Source organism: Drepanopeziza brunnea, assembly GCF_022702325.1.
Source record: "Drepanopeziza brunnea f. sp. 'multigermtubi' strain 214-2 chromosome Unknown ctg13, whole genome shotgun sequence".
NCBI classification, from domain to species: domain Eukaryota; kingdom Fungi; phylum Ascomycota; class Leotiomycetes; order Helotiales; family Drepanopezizaceae; genus Drepanopeziza; species Drepanopeziza brunnea.
In genome coordinates this window covers 191,449-210,791 of record NW_027094076.1, presented here as the reverse complement: position 1 = coordinate 210,791, position 19,343 = coordinate 191,449, and the positions used below count along the sequence as shown (strand labels likewise).

Below are 19,343 nucleotides of genomic sequence, written 5' to 3'. Positions count from 1 at the left end.
CACTTCCACCCCGAATATGTAGCACGTGACCCCGTGTTCAAATTCCATTTCGTACCACGTTTGATCTATCTTATCTTCGACTATATTGCATTCTGTATATCATCATGTGTGTTATTTTTGTTGTTTGTCTTGTTGCTATTGCTTTTTTTGTTCGTAATTCTCTATCGCGTTGATTTTTTAACCAGGCCGCTCTCATATATCTCCAGCTATTCATCTATCAATCGGTCTACTTATACGAAGTTCATGGGCCTGTTCAGTGTTCAGGTTGTGCCTTCAAGTATCAGCTACAGTTACAGTTTGCTCGACTCGAAGCTTGCCATATCAGCGAATCGTCATCGCACGACGATCCAAAAAAAAACTCTGCAAACCCTTATCGACATATAGTCTTACGATGCCACCGCTGTCGCGATCCGTCCATGTCTCAATTCCCAAAATCTGATGCCGTGCGATGTCAGCCAGTGACTCTCGCTTCGTGGTTTAAGTGGGGACAGGTTCTTTGGGAAATACCCGGCACCGTTTCGTCTTGTGGGATCGGCTACGGGTGTGGCTTGATGGCTGGCTGGTTTTGATAATAGATATCAGTTCCCCATTTGGCCACTTTCGTCTCGCATCTCGACGTATCGATTGCCATGGTTAGCTAGCTATGCTATGCTATGAGCACCAGACTCGGGTAAGGAAAGCCATGGCCCAAGAATTTTCTCCTGATATGCTTCCTATACTGCCAGGAACAGCCGTCAGTCAATCTGGCCATTAAATTCTGACTTAGGGCAGGGCAGTGCCGTACTTGAATTTCAAGGGAACTCGTTGCAATATGGTGTCAGATCCGTGGAACTACCTCTTTCAGCGGCTGCAAACAGTCTTTGTCTGCTGCGGAACCTCGGCGATATGTAAGGGAGCTCAAACATTAGACATCTTTGTCTTGTAAGTTGAGAGAGCGAGTTAATTACGAACGCTTTGGAATGCGGTTGTCTCATACTCTTTGTCTATATCTCAAACGCTCCGTTATTGTTATTTGTTCATGTCCACCCCTAAAGCTCTCGCCTCTCCCCAGAGTTGCCAGGGTTGTATTACGCATTTTCAAAGTCCATCTAACCAACGAGAAGAATCTCAACCTTGAAGCTAGAGGGCATCGACGCGTTGGCTGATCCGACCTCAGATTCCATCTCTGTTCAGTACTAGCTCCACGATTATTCCAACGCGACGGATATCGATAACAATGATAATACATTCCTCAACCTCACTACCGACGTCAATGACGACCATGACCGAGGCGCCAGCAATCGATAGACGACACCATACCGGACTTCAAAGCCTCAGAACACGTTCTGATAGCCCTTACACACCACGGAGGGGATCAAGACAAGGTTCTTTAACATCGCTGAATTCGACGCCACCATTACCGAGCCCGACTATCGTAGCAGCACGAGCCTTCTATCTCGAGAATGTAACGTCGATGGGAGATACTGCCGACTCGCAAAAGCGTGAGGACCTGATTGAAATTCAACGGTTCCCACGACGACATTCGGTTTTGGCGACGACAAATAGCCTCGAAGTACAGCTGGAGAATTTTAGTTTCAAAAAGGGGTCTCGTGACCTGCCGACTGTACCGGAAGCTGATGAGGTGGCAGCGAAGGTTAAAGAAGAGGTCGAGGAAGACGATGTATCAATGCGTGATACCGAAGCCAATGATACATCCGAGGATGTAACACGACCACGAAGGAGCTCCAGTGCGGCGTGCAGAACATCCCAGCATATCCTTCGCCAGGTCCCCTTTCAATATACCCATGACCATCTAAGAGACTGGGGCTACGCGTACCTTGGGAACCCAGCAACAGCCGATGCTTTCATCAACCCGGTCTCCCTCCGTCGGCCGAGTCTAGCGGTAGCGATGGGCGATGGACTTGAAGTGAAGCCGGCTACAGAGTTGACAACAATACGAGCCAGAGTCGTCCCAAGGGGGAAAGACCGCAAGCCATTCTTAATACAACGCCAATTTGACATTGAGGAGCTGCGAGGCAGCATCCCCCAAGTTCCGGCGTCTGGAACGAAATCCAGCTCATCTTCACCTGCACCGCCATCTCTCAGACGCTCCAGCCGAGCCCGCCGCTCCTCGGCGCAACACACCACCACAACGCTCTCTCCAAGCACTCCAGCACCACCAAAGTCAAGATCTCCTTCCTTAAGTAAGGGCGCTCTTCCAATGCGTAAGTCCTTGGCGATCAAAAGACAATCCTCACCCACCGCTGCTCTCACTAACAACATCCAGATATAGAATACGCACTTCACTACCTGCCCGTCCTCGGCGCCCTCATGCTCTCCGGCCACGTCCGAAAGGGCGACTCCATCGACCTCCCGGTCCCGCACCCCGAAACCTGGCGGGAAGTCCTGACCTACATCTACACGGGCCGCGGGGACCTGACACCAGCCGTCAGGGAGAACATACTGTTTTTAGCCGGGCACGCCTAGACCGAAAAATGACCTTGTCGCAAACCCAGCCGGCACATCCCCAACTGCGCTTATCTACCTTCGCCTCCGCGCTTGCATCGCATCGTGGATCTCGACGGCGTACGGACCAAGACCACCGATCGGGAAACCCCACAGAAGCTTCAAGGCAGGCTCGAGCATGTCACCCTTGCAAGCATGAACTGACAGCGCATCGCATGATTCGCATTACTCTTTCGCAGCATCTGGTCCTTCCCCTCGGCTCTCCCGCCGCACAAGGGGATTCGCTATCCCCATTTGCGCAGTACTGTACTTACTTTATCTCTGCTGCAGCGCGGCAGTCGGGGATCCGCACATCCAATCTCAGAGATCGGGCGTTCGCGTGCGTGTCTCGACGGGGTGAGGGCCACGAAACGGATTCGGGGTGGAGTTTTTCTTGGTTGGAAGGAAGGCTGCAGTATTATGATTCTCGCTCGCTTGGTTGCTTGCTCGTGCCGCGGAAATTTTTCATTATGACCAGCTCATTCTCGCCTTTCTTTTTTCCCCTTCTGGCTATGACGATGGATATGACGGCTGCTGCATATGCTTGATTCCCTGCCCCCTTCTTCTTCTTATTTTCTGGAAAATTTTCCCGGCTGCAGTCATACAGTTCTTGCTTGCTTGAGCGATAACGAGCTACTTATTTACCTACTTACTTACTTACGATCTGCTCTTTCCTTCATTCTCATTTCGCACGCACAGGGTCTACCGTGTAGCTGCCGTCCATTCTATCTATCTATCGATTCATTCAATTTATTTTAGTTGTGTTTAGTATTAGCCAGCCAGTAGTTAATGGAAATGCATACGGAGTAAGCGAATAGCGAATTCGTCACGTGAAAAACATATACGTGACTAAATCACCACCGTAACTGTTTCAAGACCTAATTTTTAGGTATTACTGATTGGTTTTTATTGTTTACAATATAAGTACGGAGCAGTGTATCCAAGAGTGTAGATGTAAATGATGCCTAGGTACATTCCAGCCCATTCTACAACTAATCCGGAGATGTATAAGTATGCATACGCGACCGTGGCCGCGAACTACTAACCAGTTCCTTCGGCGTTTGGACCTTTGAATGCATCTTTTTTTTTTTTTTTTTTTTTTTTTCAAGAGTCATAAAACGGCAGACGTGGCTTGTTTTCTCTTCAGACTTGTCACTCTTTCTTGACGTCTTCTGTTTTCTTTTACAGTTGCCAGCCAAATCGTCAATGGCCGCGACACGCCTATATTACACGGAGGTACAGCGGTTAAGTATCTCACCTCTATCAATAGGGGGTTAAGGGAGGACGCTTTACTTGATCGAGCAACATCGCTGATATGCCTCGACAGCTGTTATTCAGCGCTCATTCTCGGGTTGTAGCATCGATATAACGTCTTTTGAAGCGGTGATCGATAGTATGCCAGCTCGCTGTCAAGCTGTAATCAACCCTGAAGGTAGAATTATAGAATACTGATTTTTCGCTCTTCTTATACTACGCTACTAGGGGGCTGCGATTCTTTACCTGTACGAGGTGCCCCTTACGAGCCTTCAGTTCTTTTTCTTGTACCAAAAAGAGTTTGGAAAGCCGAAATGGAATCAAGGTAGCCTTTCGAAAAGATTGTCTTTTATCGCCGATCCGAACGAGCCTTTTCCTTTTACTTCAATTATCACGCCGACTACGATTTATATTAAACGGGCATACCGATTAAAAATACTAAAATGATTTGCGATAAAAAGGGAACGAAATAGAAGAAATAGAAAAAGGTTTAAGACGATCTACGATATTGCGCTTTCGAAACAGCTACTTAATTGATTTTGGCCCGGCCTTGAATTATTTCGATAATCGATATCGATATACGTTATTTACGTTGTAACTTACTTTTCAAGGTTTTTTTTCGACGAATTTTTTTTTCCTTGCGATCTATTTTAACCGTAAAAGAAAAGCATAACCGACAGCAGTTGCGTTAGGTATATCAACTTGAATTGCTTTTAAAGGTTATAAAGGTTATGCGATACCGCGGGATTAAAGGCTTAAGGCTATTTAAAAGAAAGCTTTTCTTTAATGTAATTTTTACTTTCGTTTAAATAATACTTTAAATAAAAATTTTTAACTTAATACGTCGCCGTACCTTATAAGAGGTCTTAAGGTCCAAGCATTGCGTTTTAAATACTCGCCCGACGTTAACAACTATAATAATAATAATAATAATAATAACATACAACGCTATTCCGCCCGTATATTCTTTTCTCTTAGTTGCATTAGAAACTACCTTATTAGGTTAAGCTTAATCTCTGCACCCCCTTTGCCTTTGTCATAGGTAAGATAGTACTTAAACGCTGTACCTCCGTAAAGACAATCAATCGATACGAAAGTTGAAACGTAGGCTCGGCTAAATTACGGATACACAGACTTTATCACCTCCTTGGCTTTCCTTCTTTCATATGGTATGATTCATGCAAAACATGACTTTTCTACAACTATTTTCATTTCTATCCGCCATATAAATACTCAATTCTTATTAGTAGCTTAGAATAAATGTCTATCTGATATTTTTAATACATGCTACATGCTGTTCGCTTCAGTTATAATGAAATAATATTTTCGTATATAAGCGAGTTTACATTTACGATTATCCTCCAGGATAATTACGAGGTATTAGCGTGGCCATGGTGGTCTAAGCTGAACCCCAGCAAAAGAACTATCGGTTGCAAGTTGCTACCACGGTACAGGCCTAAGTACCACGGTACAGGCCTAAGTATTACCCCTCGAGGGTGCCTTAAAAGTTTAGTTTCCACTTTAAAACCCCTGTTTTCCCTACCCTCGAGGGGTAATACTTACGCCTGCGACGTAGTACTACGCACTTTGGGATCCTACCTTGTATTCCAGGAAGAGAATAGTAGATTTGACTGATAAATACCTAGCTAGCTGAATAAAGCAGTTTCTTCCCCTCTAAAAAAATAAGAAGAGAGTAATGCACGCAGCAAGAAAAAGTTAGACTAGACGCAGATCCACGTGCAGTAGCTACAGGCAGGAAAGTATCCTTAGGCTGTCATAAAACCGCGACGGGTTTCTGCCAAGACGTACGTAGATGGCTCCGGCGATGCTATCCTCGGCTAGAACACTACTTACTTTTATTTCTCTATCAGCCCCAATACATTTCCACGGAGCCCAGAATTTCTTGACGGAGGAACATGGGTTAATCTTCCATGCCCTGCCCCCGAGCCACACCTCGCTCTACATTGGCATCTATGCAGGTCCCTCCGAGAAAGCGTCGTTCCGTACTTACTACGTACTACAACCAAACAAAAGCCTACCCTGCCGTGCTCCAGCCCCGGCTAGCACATACATGAGTCGTGATAGCAAAGCGCTCTAGAACACGCTCATCTTTTTCCTTTTACCTTTTTCCTTCTGCTCCATCTCGACCTTTCCCTGTAAGTACTTTTTCTTGACTACGGAGAGGCGGACACGGAGCATTCTGACGTATTGTCACCACGAAAACCCCACCACCTCGTGTTCATTCAATCAACACTTTCGTACGACAACGCATCGTACAAAAGCGCTCAAAAACCCAAGAGTCATAAGCCAAAACTATTACGCATATCATCATGATCATCATCATCATCATTATCACCCCCACCTCTTCCAAGCTCTTTGCTTACCCCTCCAAGCCCTCCTCACCCCACCATCCATCCATACACATACACACATCACCTAACAGATCCGCGATATCATGTTCTGTGCGCTACAGATGCATTTGAATGTGATATATGTCACTCCTTTTTAATACATTCATAAATTATCGACGATGACTCTGATTCCGGAGTCTGCCTATCTACTAATTTAGCCGGATGGAAACGCGGTGCCGTTAACGATTCTCGGACCGGAGAAGGGTGGAGTGGAATGGAGTGGGGTGGAAGAGGACGACGGAGATTTAGGCTGTGGGTCACCTACCCGAGAGGAATTTAGCTGCCCCTCGCCTACGATCCATAGCAAGTAAACAAACCTATTCGTGATCGTCTTCATTGCCCATTGCTGCGGTAACATCATATGCGCATTGATTCTTTTTCCCATCTCAACCTCCCAAAGTCCAGTAAGCGACTGAGACCTTCTCTCTTGTGATATAGAATCGTATATATATTTGCTGCATTTAGATAGTTGTATATAGCAACCCCGCAGTCAGCCGCACCCCAAGAGGCACGTACGCACGTACTACGTACATACCCATGAAGTATAATCGTGAGCCCCCCATTCCTGCCATAGCTACTACCGGTAGTACTACGTCCCAGGCGTAAGTATTAACCCTCGAGGGTAGGGTAACCTGGAGGTTTAAAGTACGTAGTATGTCTGCTTATACGCTATGCCTCCCGGCTTTAAACATACATGAAAGTATACTTCTACACATACACCTTGCATCCTTTGCAGAGAGGCGATTTATTCATCGATCCATTCATTTATTTACTTGACTACATCTAGCTTGGAATAGACTATAGTAATAGAAAGTTACTAGATTAGACCAAATATCATTAGATCCGTATATTCCCCCACCTTTGTTATACTTACCTACTACTTACTCCGTATTTACACTCGCTGCATTATTTTGCTATAGTATACGGAGCTACGGATACCATACACGCTAGACAACACAGCACAGCAGCACACCCTCCCGCATGCATGCATGGAAAGTATATGCAGCAGCAGCATATACGCATTGCATTGCATTGAGTAGCAGTGCATTACATATCATGCACTGCACTGCACTGCACACCCATGCGATAAACATACTACTCCTTTACCAACTACAACTAATACCATTACCCAAGCAAACAACTCGATCCTGCACCCCCCTGCTCCAAATTCCGTACCATCCGTCTTCTATCCGATAATATTGCTATAAGCAATAAGAGTTTAGTTTAAAAGACATTCGTTTGATAATAAGCGCTAGAATCTATTATCTAAAAGTTATAAATGTTGGAATAAGAAATTCCTGGTTAGTGTTACGGCTGTCGAAGGCAGTATGATTATATTACTACCTAAAAGTACGCTCTATAGTAAGAAAGAGAGATGAAAAAAGGAAAGAAGCAAAGTGCGAAGGAAAAGGATTTATGAGCGGTGCTGCTAAGACGAGAGTCTTAAGTCACGAAGTAACGTATAATCTTTGCGCGTATTATTACGTAGCTTCGCGTGATCCCGCGCGGTTGTTACCGTAATATCACTTTTTCTTTTTAAAAAACTGCGTTCTCGAAGTTTATAATATAAATCTATTATCTTTAAGTTCGCTTTAATCGTCTTTTCTTGCGTTATAAGCTTTTAACTAAAGCGATAACGCTTTCGAAGATCTTTTTGCTATTAAGTGTGTCGTATGGAATTCCTTAAGCAAATAAAGCGCTGTCGAGGTCCTTATTCGCTTTTACTTATTATATTTAATATTGCAATGCTCTATTACGTATTCGAGATCTTAATATTTGCTTTATTTTTTATTCGTCTTAATTAAGCAGCACTTAAATAAGCGCTAGCTAAGGCTTGCTTTAGCTTAATAAAAGGTTCGAAGTATGCTTTCGTAAAAAGTGCGAGTAAAAAACTAAATAGATCTTTTAAATTAACACAAGATCGACCTTTTAACTTTTATTTACTTTCTTTTTTACTTTAACTAATTTATACTACTTATCGAATAGCTTTTATAATAATCTATTTATTTTTTAGTTCTTTATATCAATCATAATCTCGTTACCGACGTCTTAATCGATAAGACGACGTTTAGCGTTAGCTATTCGCTTTATTTTAGCTTATTAGTTTGCTATAGGCTGCTCCATGGGGTGGGGGCCCCATGGGGTTTTCCTCCCCATTCCCTTTATAAAGTCTTGGCCGATAAAGGACTTTTTTTTTTTAAACCTTATAGAAAGGATTTTTTTAAGTCAAATTCCTTACGAAGGATAAGGAAACCTTATAGGTTTAAAATAAGACAGCTAAAAATAATATATATAAAGCCGCTAAAAATAAAACAAATTTACGAATATTTACTAATTTTACTTAATCATTATATTTATTTATTATATTTATTAATTACATATATTATACTTTACAATTATATTGCATTACATTATAATAAACTAAAATTACTAAACAAAACTTCTAGTTATAATTTCTCGCAATTTCTTAACCAACGTTATATCTTTGTTTTAAATCGTTATTCGTTTAGCGTATAAGTTCGTTATTAAAAGTGATTAGTAAATCGATTAGTAAATAAATATATAAATACTTACTTTCAAATTCTTTTACGAAGAATGCTTCTAAAGCTTCTTATAAATATTCTAAAGCACCGGTTTAAAATTTAAAGTCTTATTTAAAATCGTAAGTGATCTCTCGAACAAGACGCTAGAAAGGAGTCTTTTTAATAAAAAGCTTAATGCTTTTTTAGTATCGTCGGATCTCTTTTAACGCAATAGCTATATAAATTAATAATTATACTTAAGAATCAATTTATTAATTAATTAAACTTACTTCTTAGCTTATAACGACGGCGCTTTCGTTAGCTTAGACCTTTTTTTTTCGCAATAATTGCAGACTTCTTAAGATACTTGCTTTTTTTAGATTTTTAACGAAAAGAAGTTTTAGTTGCCGAAAGTGATTTGCTAGTTAATAAAACGGAGCAAGCAGCTTTAGCCGTCGAAAGTGATTTTTTAGCTCTTTTGTATTAAAAAAAAAGAATATTATTTTCACTTAAGTTTTCTTTATCATCGCTTTGCTCTTCTTTATCTATATCATTATAAAGCATCGTCTTCGTCGCGGTTTTTATAGCTATAATTAAGCTCGGGACAATAAAAGACTTTTTAAAAGCCTTTTGCGCGAAAGCTTTTTTAATGCGATTGCTAATAAAAGCAAAAGAAAGTTTAGCAGCTGCAAAAGAATTATTTCTAATACTTAAGTCGTAAGACGGATCTTCGTTTTAAAGCTGAGCTGATACACTCGCTTAACTCGTCGATTATTATATTGCTTTTAAAGCAGTTTTAAAACAATTAGCGAACGAAAGAAAAAAGTTTAAAAAAATTAAACTTATTAAAAGCTACTAGTACTTATACTAGTATTATTAGAAACGATGCTTTTGTTTATTTCGAATTGAATAGCCGGAGTAAATCTAACTGCGTTTGTTAAAGAAAAATTTAATTAATAAATATTTATTAATCATAAGTTAAAAACATTACCGGATCGAAGTTTAAAAGATAATAAGTATTAATTTATATTTGCGCAAGAGTTTATTAGTATTTAAAGAGCGTTATTTAAAATGATAGAAATTAGCAATTATTAATTAATAAAGTAATTAATACTTACTAGCTTGACCTTAAGAAATTCGGCGAAAAAAAGACGAAGATAAATCGGTTCTTTGTTATAAACTTGCAATACCGCGCGAAGTTTCAAGAATTTTTATAAATGCTTATCAGCTATTTGCAATTGATTTATTAATCAATTTACTAATCAAATACTAACCGGATAGCTATCGAGTTATAATAGCGCGGCGCTTAACAAAAGTAAAGTCAAGAATTTTTATAAATGCTTATCAGCTATTTGCAATTGATTTACTAATTAATTTACTAATTAAATACTAACTAAATAGCTATCGAATTATAATAGCGCGGCGCTTAGCAAAAGTAAAGTCTAGCGTATCCGTAGCTAATTAAGCTTTGCTAGATTAAAAATAAAGATTTGCGTTAAGCAAAGTAACTGAAAAAGTATTAATAATACTTCGATTAATTAAATATAAACTTACTTTGTTCACTTTGCAAATTTAAGTTTTCTTTTTTTACGCTTTCGCTGCGTATTATATTTGCTTCACTTTCTTATGCTTCGTTTTTATCTGCTTAACCTTTAGCCGCTTAACTTTTAGCCGCTTAACTTTTAGCCGCTTGACCTTTAGCCGCTTAACTTTTAATCGCTTGATTCTTAATTGCTTTATCAATTAACTTATTTTAGCTTGCGTTATCTCTTTTAGCTGTAGTGCTTAGTATATCGATAAAAAAAGGTCGGTCCGAAAGTAAAAGTTCGTTTAATAAAAAAGCTATTTAAAAGTATTAATAAAAAGACTTAATCGCGATAATCTAATTTACGATTAATAAGTTGATAATTTTAAATAAGAAAAAGACGACTTTATAAAGCAATGAATAACGTTGTATTTAAAAGCGTAGCAAATAAGAAAGCGATAGTTGTAATTGATTATTAAGTAATAGTAAAAAGAAATCAAACTTTACTTTATAAAGTAAAAATTACGCGAAGCGGCCGCTTTATTTAGCTGCGGCCGCTTTATCTTAGCTGCGGCTGCTTTATCACTTTGTGAATTTACTAACGGCCGCGCTAAAATATTTTAAAAATAAAATATATAAGTTTACTTTTAACTTTAACACTTTTGTTTTATTATTTTTAATTTTACTTTAAACAATTACTCTTAACGTTTAGCTTCTTTATAATACTATTTAATATAGCCGCTTATTAGCTTGATTCGATAGAAAGTATTATTGCAAATATAAATCAGCTTGATTTGATAAAAGAAATTAAGAAATCTATAATAAAAATCATTTTCTTATTTACTAATCTATTTACTAATCAAAAACGTCTTTCTTAAAATGCGGCCGATACGACGGCAATCGTAGCGATAAACAATCCGGTGTTAAAAAACTTTAATAAGCGCAAAATAAGTATTTTTTTTACGTAGTATTTTAACCTTTATTAATTTATTAATTTTTCTTAAAGAAAAAGGCTAGAAAAAAGGTAATTATTAACTAATCTTTATACGATAAAAGCTAATACTCGTATAGCAAAGCTAAAACAAGATCCTTAAGCAAATAAGCTTCGAAAAGCTAAAAGACGAGATTAAGCGGCCGCTAATCAGCTTTTTATAATTTAAAAACAAACTTTAGAATATTCTTAAGCATTAAAAGCTAAAAAGAAAACTCGATAAACCGAAATGCGAAAAAATCTTATAAATAAACGGTACTTTTTCTTTTCTTTGATTTATTAAGCAATTTACTAATCGATTTTAAAAAGAATCGAAGCATTTACGTAGATAATCTTGCTATGCAAGCCGCTTCTTTTATAATTAAATTCAATAATAGAAAATACTTAAATAACGATTAAATTGATAAAGTATTTAATTCAAACGAAGAAGTTTATAAAGAATTTAATTTGCGAAAAAACGAAAAAGAAAATAATAATATACTTCGCGATAAATACGTCTCGATTACCGATAAAGAAATAGAAAAGGTCACTCGGCAATTAGCACGTTAGCACGCATAAATAAGCTTTTATTTTATTTAAATATTTATATTTTGCTAATAATATAAAGTCACGCTATATAATAACCGTTTAATAATTTCGTCGCTATTAGCAAAGTATAGCGCGGTCTTTATTAATAAAGTGCCGAGCTGCTAATTTAAAAAGTAAAAAAGCTTTCTTTGAATTGATAACTTAAGACTTAACAAGCACGGTTTCAAAACGAACTAAATAAGAATTCATTTTATTATGCTTTTAATCAATTAAATTAATATTATAACTTTTAGTCTTTATTTAATCAAGCCTTTTTACGTCTACTTTTCTTTTAATAAAAAAAAGTATTAGCGAGCTAAAATTAAAGCAAATACCGATAAAATTAAATACGAATTGCTAGGTCTAGCCGCTTAATAAAATATAAAAGGATTCCAAAAGAATACTGAATTTAAAAAAGCTGATTGCGATCTTATTTTATTTTAACGCGTTATGCAATTAATTTAGAAAAAAGAAGAGCTAGCTCCGGAGTTGTTTTATAGCGTTAAAGATAGCGATACGGAATTAAGATCATTTCTAAACTTAATACTTAAGTTTATATAAAATAGAATTCACGATTAAGTACAAATTTTATATTTTATAAAAATACTTTTATTTATCTTATTTATTAATTATATTTATTAATAATACTTATTAATTATATTTACTTATTATATTTATTAATTATATTTACTAATCATATTTACTAATCATATTTACTAATTATATTTACTAATCACATTTACTAATTACATTTATTAATCGTCGGTTTCTTATATAACGATACGCTAAGTCTTTTAAACGCACTTTACATGCGCTAAGCTACTTTTTTTTTTCTTTCGTATTCTTCGTATTCTTTTATTTTTCGCTTTTAACTTATAAATTATAATTCACGAGTCTTTAACTGTGACAGCCTGCCTTGTTACTTGCAGTCAGCTGATCACTCATCCAGGCCTAGCGTTTGTAGCTATATATATAAACCTTCCTGAGCTCCCCGAGCTTCTTGTTTTCTTCTCCTCACTTTGTATTCTAAGGTTAGAATTCATTAGTTCGTCACATTATACAAAATCTTTCGATTAAGTCGTCGTATTATAGTTTATTGTTATTGATTATTGTTACAGCTTACAGATTACGGCTTATTGATTATTGTCAAGAACGGAGTGAGTTACTTGTTAGGTGCTCTACGGTCTTTTATTGCTTATAGATTATTGTCTTCTTTTACGACCTCACCTCTTTCTTAGCTCTTTCGACCTAAAAGAGCTCCTCTTAATTTTTTGCACTTCGGTTGCAAGACGAACTCTTTTCCCTACTCTTTTTCTTGGCGTTTCCGACACTTAAACGCCTCTTCCCTCTTTATTCTACTACCATATCCTCCCACGAAGACGACGGCCTTTCCTCCTTTACGAGAATCGCTCAATTAGAGTCTTTCGTAAAGCAATTACGAATGGCCCTTTGCTAGCGCAAATGCGTCCTTCCGGATCCCGATAAGTTTAACGGTATAATTCAACGGTAAGATACTTAGCTCCTCTTAATCAAAGCCAAGCTTCTTGTCGACGGTAAAGCTCTTAACGGACCTACTGCGCAATTCTACTACGTTTACTTCAATATAAAACCCGGTCCTTAAGCAATAGTTTTGACTTAATTAGCCTCAGCTTAAAACTCCGGCAATTAAGACTATAATACTCTTCTAAATCAGCTCGCTCTCGCTTACGATAATCCAAACAAAATTCAAAAGGCTAAAAATAAGCTGCTTGCTTGCAAGCAAAATACGAACGCTCTTTATATCTACGTCTTACGCTTCGAACGACTTTTGCACGCTGCTCGCTATTGTGGAAGGGAAGAGCTCCGACATATACTTAACGTTAAATCAAAAGATATATATAAATATAGCTATAGTAGAATCGTAAGTGAATAAAGAGAGAAAAGGAGGACGATCGAAGGACACTCGAGTGTATGCTGTAAGTACGTGTATTATATTGTATAATGATATGTTGCTAGTTTAAAAAAGAACTAATTACTCGTTTATATAAGAGCTTGCACGTAACTTAACTACGTGCTTAGCAAGGCTAGAGCATGCAGCGCACTTACGTGACAAAAGTGCTTAGCATTAGTACTATATATATAAACAAAATAAATACAAAGCCTTAACTCTATTACATACGTCTTTCTTTCGAATCAGACTCGCTTTCGAGTCACTTCTTATCAAAGTAATAAAGTTAAGTTTGCAAGACGAGCATATAGCCGAATTGCATAGTCGCAATACAGTCTTAAAGTACTACTTAAAGATGCATCGCCGGATTAGTATTAATGCGAAGCGTATATAATATAATAAAAAAGATAAGAATAATAACGAAAACGCAAGATAATCTTTTAAGTCTAACTCTTTTTCATATCTTTTATAGCTCTTTTATTTAATTATAAGAACAATATTAACTTAAGCGTTAGTATTGTTATCAAGATAAGCGTGCGCCGGTTTAAGCGGTCAAATAGTAACGCATTATCGAATCGATAATAGCGCGAGGCTTAAAGCGGTAACGTAATAAAAAAAACAAAAGCGGCAATATATAATCGAAGTCTTTATTATAAACAATCAACCTTCTTTTTATATTAACCTTATACTCTTTTACTTTTTTTTTAACACTTATCATTTACTAACCTCTTTTAATTATTATGTTCTCGATTTGCTTTCGGTGCGTAAGCTACGCAAACAGAACTATCGATAATGCTACGAGTCGGTGCATCTTTTCTTTTAACACTTTTATTAAATACAAGCGTTATCGTGCTATTAAGTTAACTTGTATCTTCGTAAGTTATTTTACTTTTTGTCTTACACTCGTTTTAACTTCGATTCGATAGCTTTTCGCAAAAGTCGTTAACGCCGGCATAATCTTAATAAATGCGATAACGGCTATAAACAATAAAACTAAAACGGCCGACGACGTTTTTCGTAAAAGCATAATTGCAAATAACCTTTTTATAAAGACTCGCCGTGCTTTTGCTTTTTAAGTTAATAATGCTTCTTTTCTTTTTCGAGCTCGTATCGCTACTGCTTTTTTTGCCGCCGTTAATACTAAAAGTCTTTTAGCTAGCTTAAGTTTCGTCTCGGCGTTACGCTTACTTGCTGCCGCTGCTACCGCCGATCTAGCTTCGCTAAACTTGCTACGTTAAATCTTAATTACAATAGATCGAAATAATAATTTATTAAATAACTTCTTTAGCCGCGTAAGTGTATATTGCGAACCTTTTATGATTCTCTTCCGATCTAACTACGATAAATTGCCGAAAAGTCTTCGTCTTTTTTATCTTCATTTTCGCAATCGTTAGCACTTCTTTAAGCAAAGAAGCTCCGCCGAAGTGCTCGCTAAGCTTTTAATCGCGGCAATACCGGTAGTTTTTCTTCGCGAGGTTTTAATTGTAATAATACTTATAGTTTTACGAAAGGTTCGAATCGTAATAATATCGATAAGACTTCGAAAAGTGAAAGCAATGCTTAAAGTACTGCGAAAAGCTTTCGCATTATTCTACTTAGCCTTAAGTTATAAAGTCGAAAAGGTTTTTATTGCGTATCGGCAGCTTGCTAAGTAGTTAACGCAATAGATTTTTCGTATACTCTTTTTAATCAGCTTCCGAATAAAGTCCGCTTTATATATATAATATGCTCGTATATAATAGATCGAAAGCATATAAGTATAATAACGTAAAGCTTTTTAATACAAAAAAAGAAATAAAAAAAATATAAGAAGAAGAAAAACAAAGAAAACTAAACTTAAATAAAGAAAAAATTAAAAAATCAAATCTAAACTCGTCTTTTTTTTACGTATAATTATACTTTCATAACTCAATCACTTTCTATTACCTTTTCATCACTGCTTATAGAAACTCTTGCGTATTAGCTTCGTTGCTCTTCCGTAAAGCCAGCTAATCGAATAACAAATCTATTTAAGCGCTTGATTTAAAAGCCGGACTCGGCCACTTTATTTAATAAAAGCTATTTTAAAAATCTTTTTATTTAAAGCTTAAAGCGAAATAATAACGCTTTAAAAGTGCATCGCACGTAGAACTTCTTTAATCGACTATTAGAAAATATTCTATTTAGCAAAGCTCCGTCTTCTTTTAGTTTTTTTAACTTATAATATCCTTTTATATTTACCGACGAAATTTAATAAAAGCTAAGCTATTGAAAATCTAGCTTTTTAACGTTAAACATATCTACTTTACGTATCGAGTCGTGCTTAAAGATTAAATCACTTACTTTTAAAAGTCTGATTTAAAAGTTCTTCTTATTATTAAAAGCATCTTTTCTTTCTTAACAGCAACGGGTTTTCTTAAGTATAGCTTTCGTAGCATCTTCGTCTCGCATCCGAAACTAGCGTGCTCTTAACTCGATAAGCTTAATACGATTAGTTATTAGCTTTTAATATAACGTAACTTAAGATTAAATTCAAGTCTTAATCGGAAGCATTGCTTCTTTGCCGTATATTATATAAAAAAAGTGAATCCGGTAAGAATATGCACCGAAATGCGGTCGGCGAATAAAACGGCTAGCAATTGCGTAATTTAATCGATGCTTTTAAGCTTATTTAATGCGTTCTTAATTGGTTCGTAGCCGCGTTCTATTATTTCATTCGCTTAAGAATAATATATTAAAACTACGACTCGATTGATTTTTTAATTATTAAGTAAGTCGATTACTTTTTTTTTAAACTTCGAATCTCCGTCGATTATTAGCTAAAAGAAAATCTTATAACGGCAGATAATGTTTTCTTAAATAAACTTAACTACCGAAAGCGAGTTTTAAGTCCGAATCGCTTTCACTTCGACTTATTTACTTATATCATCTTTAACAATAATTAAATAGCTTTTGCTATTGCGTGCAAGTAGATAAGTGATATCGATAGCTTAACGTTTTATTAAGCTATTAAATCGAATAAGATACAATAGCTCTTCGAGCTTATTAGCTGTTCGATACTAACATTTTTTATAAGTCTTAACGAATCGTTTAATATCCGTATAGCATTTATTTTAAAAATAGCGTTAAGATACACGGTAATAAGTTGATTTACGACTTTTATAACTACTTTTATCGTAATAAGCCGTAATAATATCCGTTTTAATCGAAAATTTATCGATTATCAATCGAAAAAAAAGACTTTTCGTCGAAAGTCTTTAAAGCTTTTTATTATTCACTTTATACTTAATAGCTTCTTTTTTAAATTTATAGCATTCCGCTTTATTTAAGTTTTTAAGTCTTCGCAAAGTCGTTAAAAAAGTAATTATTCGAATTGATTCCGAAAAGTATTCGATTAAGTTTAAAAGACTTTCGTAATTGTAATCGTCGTTAGACTTATTTAAGTTTGCATTCTCCGCTTTTTTCGAGCGTTAAAATATATCTTTAAAAATAAATTAGCGGATATTTATTAAAAAGTTCGTTAAAAGTTCTTTAAAGCCGTTTCGAGCTTTAATAAGTTTTAAGTCGGCTAGCAAGTTATTATCGAACTTATTTTTATCTTTTTCGCTTAAATCATCGAAGTGCCGTAGCTGTTTCGATAGTATATCGGCAACGGTATAATCTTTATTAAAAACATATTAGACTTTAAAGTCGAAAAGATTAATCTAAGCTAACTAGCGTATAATTAAAGCCGAAAGTATATCGATAGCTTTTCGTCGAAGTTAAGCAACGAGCACTTTAACGTTAATCTCGAAAATAAAATGCATTTTAATAATCTATAACTTAAGTTTCTTAAAAACTTTAAATACTTCGCGACACTTTTGTTTAATAACGTCGTAGTTCCGTTTTGCTTTCGTTTAAGCTTCGGATTCGTATCGAGCCGGCTGCACTTTATTAAAAATAGTCTCGCGTTAACCGATATATTTTTTTTATCTTTTTAAGCTAGCGTCCGTTTTTATTATTATTTCTTTATTTTAATCTTCGTAATCGATCTTAATTAAAACCGAAGCCGTCGTTAAAGCATTTTATAATATTCGCATAGCTTTCGAATGCGCTTCGATTTATTGCTAATTTATATCTTTTTTTATAAAATTGTAAAAAAAGTTAATAATATATGCGAATCTTTTAACTTAAATGCGAAAGTAAAAGCAAAAGCTTAAAAATCTTTTAACTTTAATAACGTTTTTAAAAGTTTTTTTATTATTAATTTTAATAACTTTATCCGCAGCAAGTTCTCGACTTTTCGAATTGCATACGAATCTTATTATATTTATTTTATCTCAGCAAAACTATAATTTTTTTTCGATTATAGCATTAACGCGCTTAATCCGTTTTAAAATCTTATCGATATTTTAAATATATTCGAATACGAATCGGCGTATACTCGAAAGTGCTTTCTCGTCGAAATAATTTGTTTATAATCCTTTTATTTTAATATCGTCGATAAATAATATAAAGACTTTAAGTTGCAAAAACCTTAAGATAAGATTAATTATTCGAACGAATTAAACTACCGAGTTTATAACACTTTGCAAGAAAGTAATATATCGGAAGAGACTTAGCGGTATAAAGAAAGCGGTAAAGTCTTTACTCGACTAATAAAGTGTTTATTAATTATAGCTCGAATAAAAGTCGATTAAGCTAGCTATTTAGCAATTAAAAAACTCTTTAGCAAACTCATCTACAATTAAAAGTAAATTAACGTCCTTTTTTATAATTGCATTAAATAGAGTTGCTAAGTTGATAAGTCGGTATTAGCCCGGCTGCTTTTTAACTATTAAGAACTATTGATTCCGGTACGATCTTTCGTAATATTCTAAAACTCTTTTATCAAGCTTGTCTTAAAGCATTTTAATAATAATAAGCTATAAAACTTTCGAACACGAGTAATTAAAAGCTTGCTAAGCCGTATATAAAATAGTTTTAAGCTTAATCGATAATAATACGTCGTCGTAAAACTTACCGCACTTTTACTAAGCGAATACGATTAATTTTTCTTTGCTTAGCATTATCTTTTTAAACAAATCTTTTTCTTTAAGCCGTAATATATTATCGACATTTAAGTTCGCTATGCGTTCGAGTATGATTCGAAAGCCTTTCGATATATCGGCAATGCGCGAAAAAAAATATTGCTTATATTTTCTTACTTGTTTTTATAACGTATTTTTAGCTTTCGATAGCTTATACTAATTAACTTTGCTACTTAATGCTGCTTTTACGCCGTCTGCTTCGTCAATTAGTCTAATCTTTTTATCTTTAATCTTATACATACCGAATACTTTAACCGAGTTTAAAAAGATTTTTTTTTAAGTTTAATAAAATATCGAATTCTAATAATCGATATAATTATAATAGCGGGTTATAAAGTTATCGGTGTTAACGGTATTTATCTAGCAAGTTGTTAAAAGATCGTATAGATCGCATTCCGTAAAAGCAAAAACATCGATAAATTGCTTTTAAATAATAAAGTCGTCTTTTTTTTAATGCTATAACGTTTCGCTTTCGAAATTAAGCGAAAAGCAAAAAGCTTTTAGTATATCGACTTCGGCGCTTCTAACGAGGCTAGTTATTAGTTTTCCGAGTCGCTACCGCTGCTACTTGAAGACTTATCGTAATAAATAAAGCTTATATTCTGCTCTTTTAA

General features: G+C 35.7%; 1 protein-coding gene across 1 annotated transcript; it reads left to right on the top strand.

The window, feature by feature from the left end:
• Positions 1–1,261: 1,261 nt before the first annotated feature.
• Positions 1,262–2,466, top strand: L3040_007349 (uncharacterized protein; the record flags this gene model as incomplete). The annotated part of the gene is made up of 2 exons (XM_007294807.2): positions 1,262–2,204; positions 2,267–2,466. 2 exons carry the CDS (start codon positions 1,262–1,264, stop codon positions 2,464–2,466), a joined length of 1,143 nt encoding a protein of 380 aa, XP_007294869.2.
• Between the last annotated feature and the right edge of the window lie 16,877 nt (positions 2,467–19,343).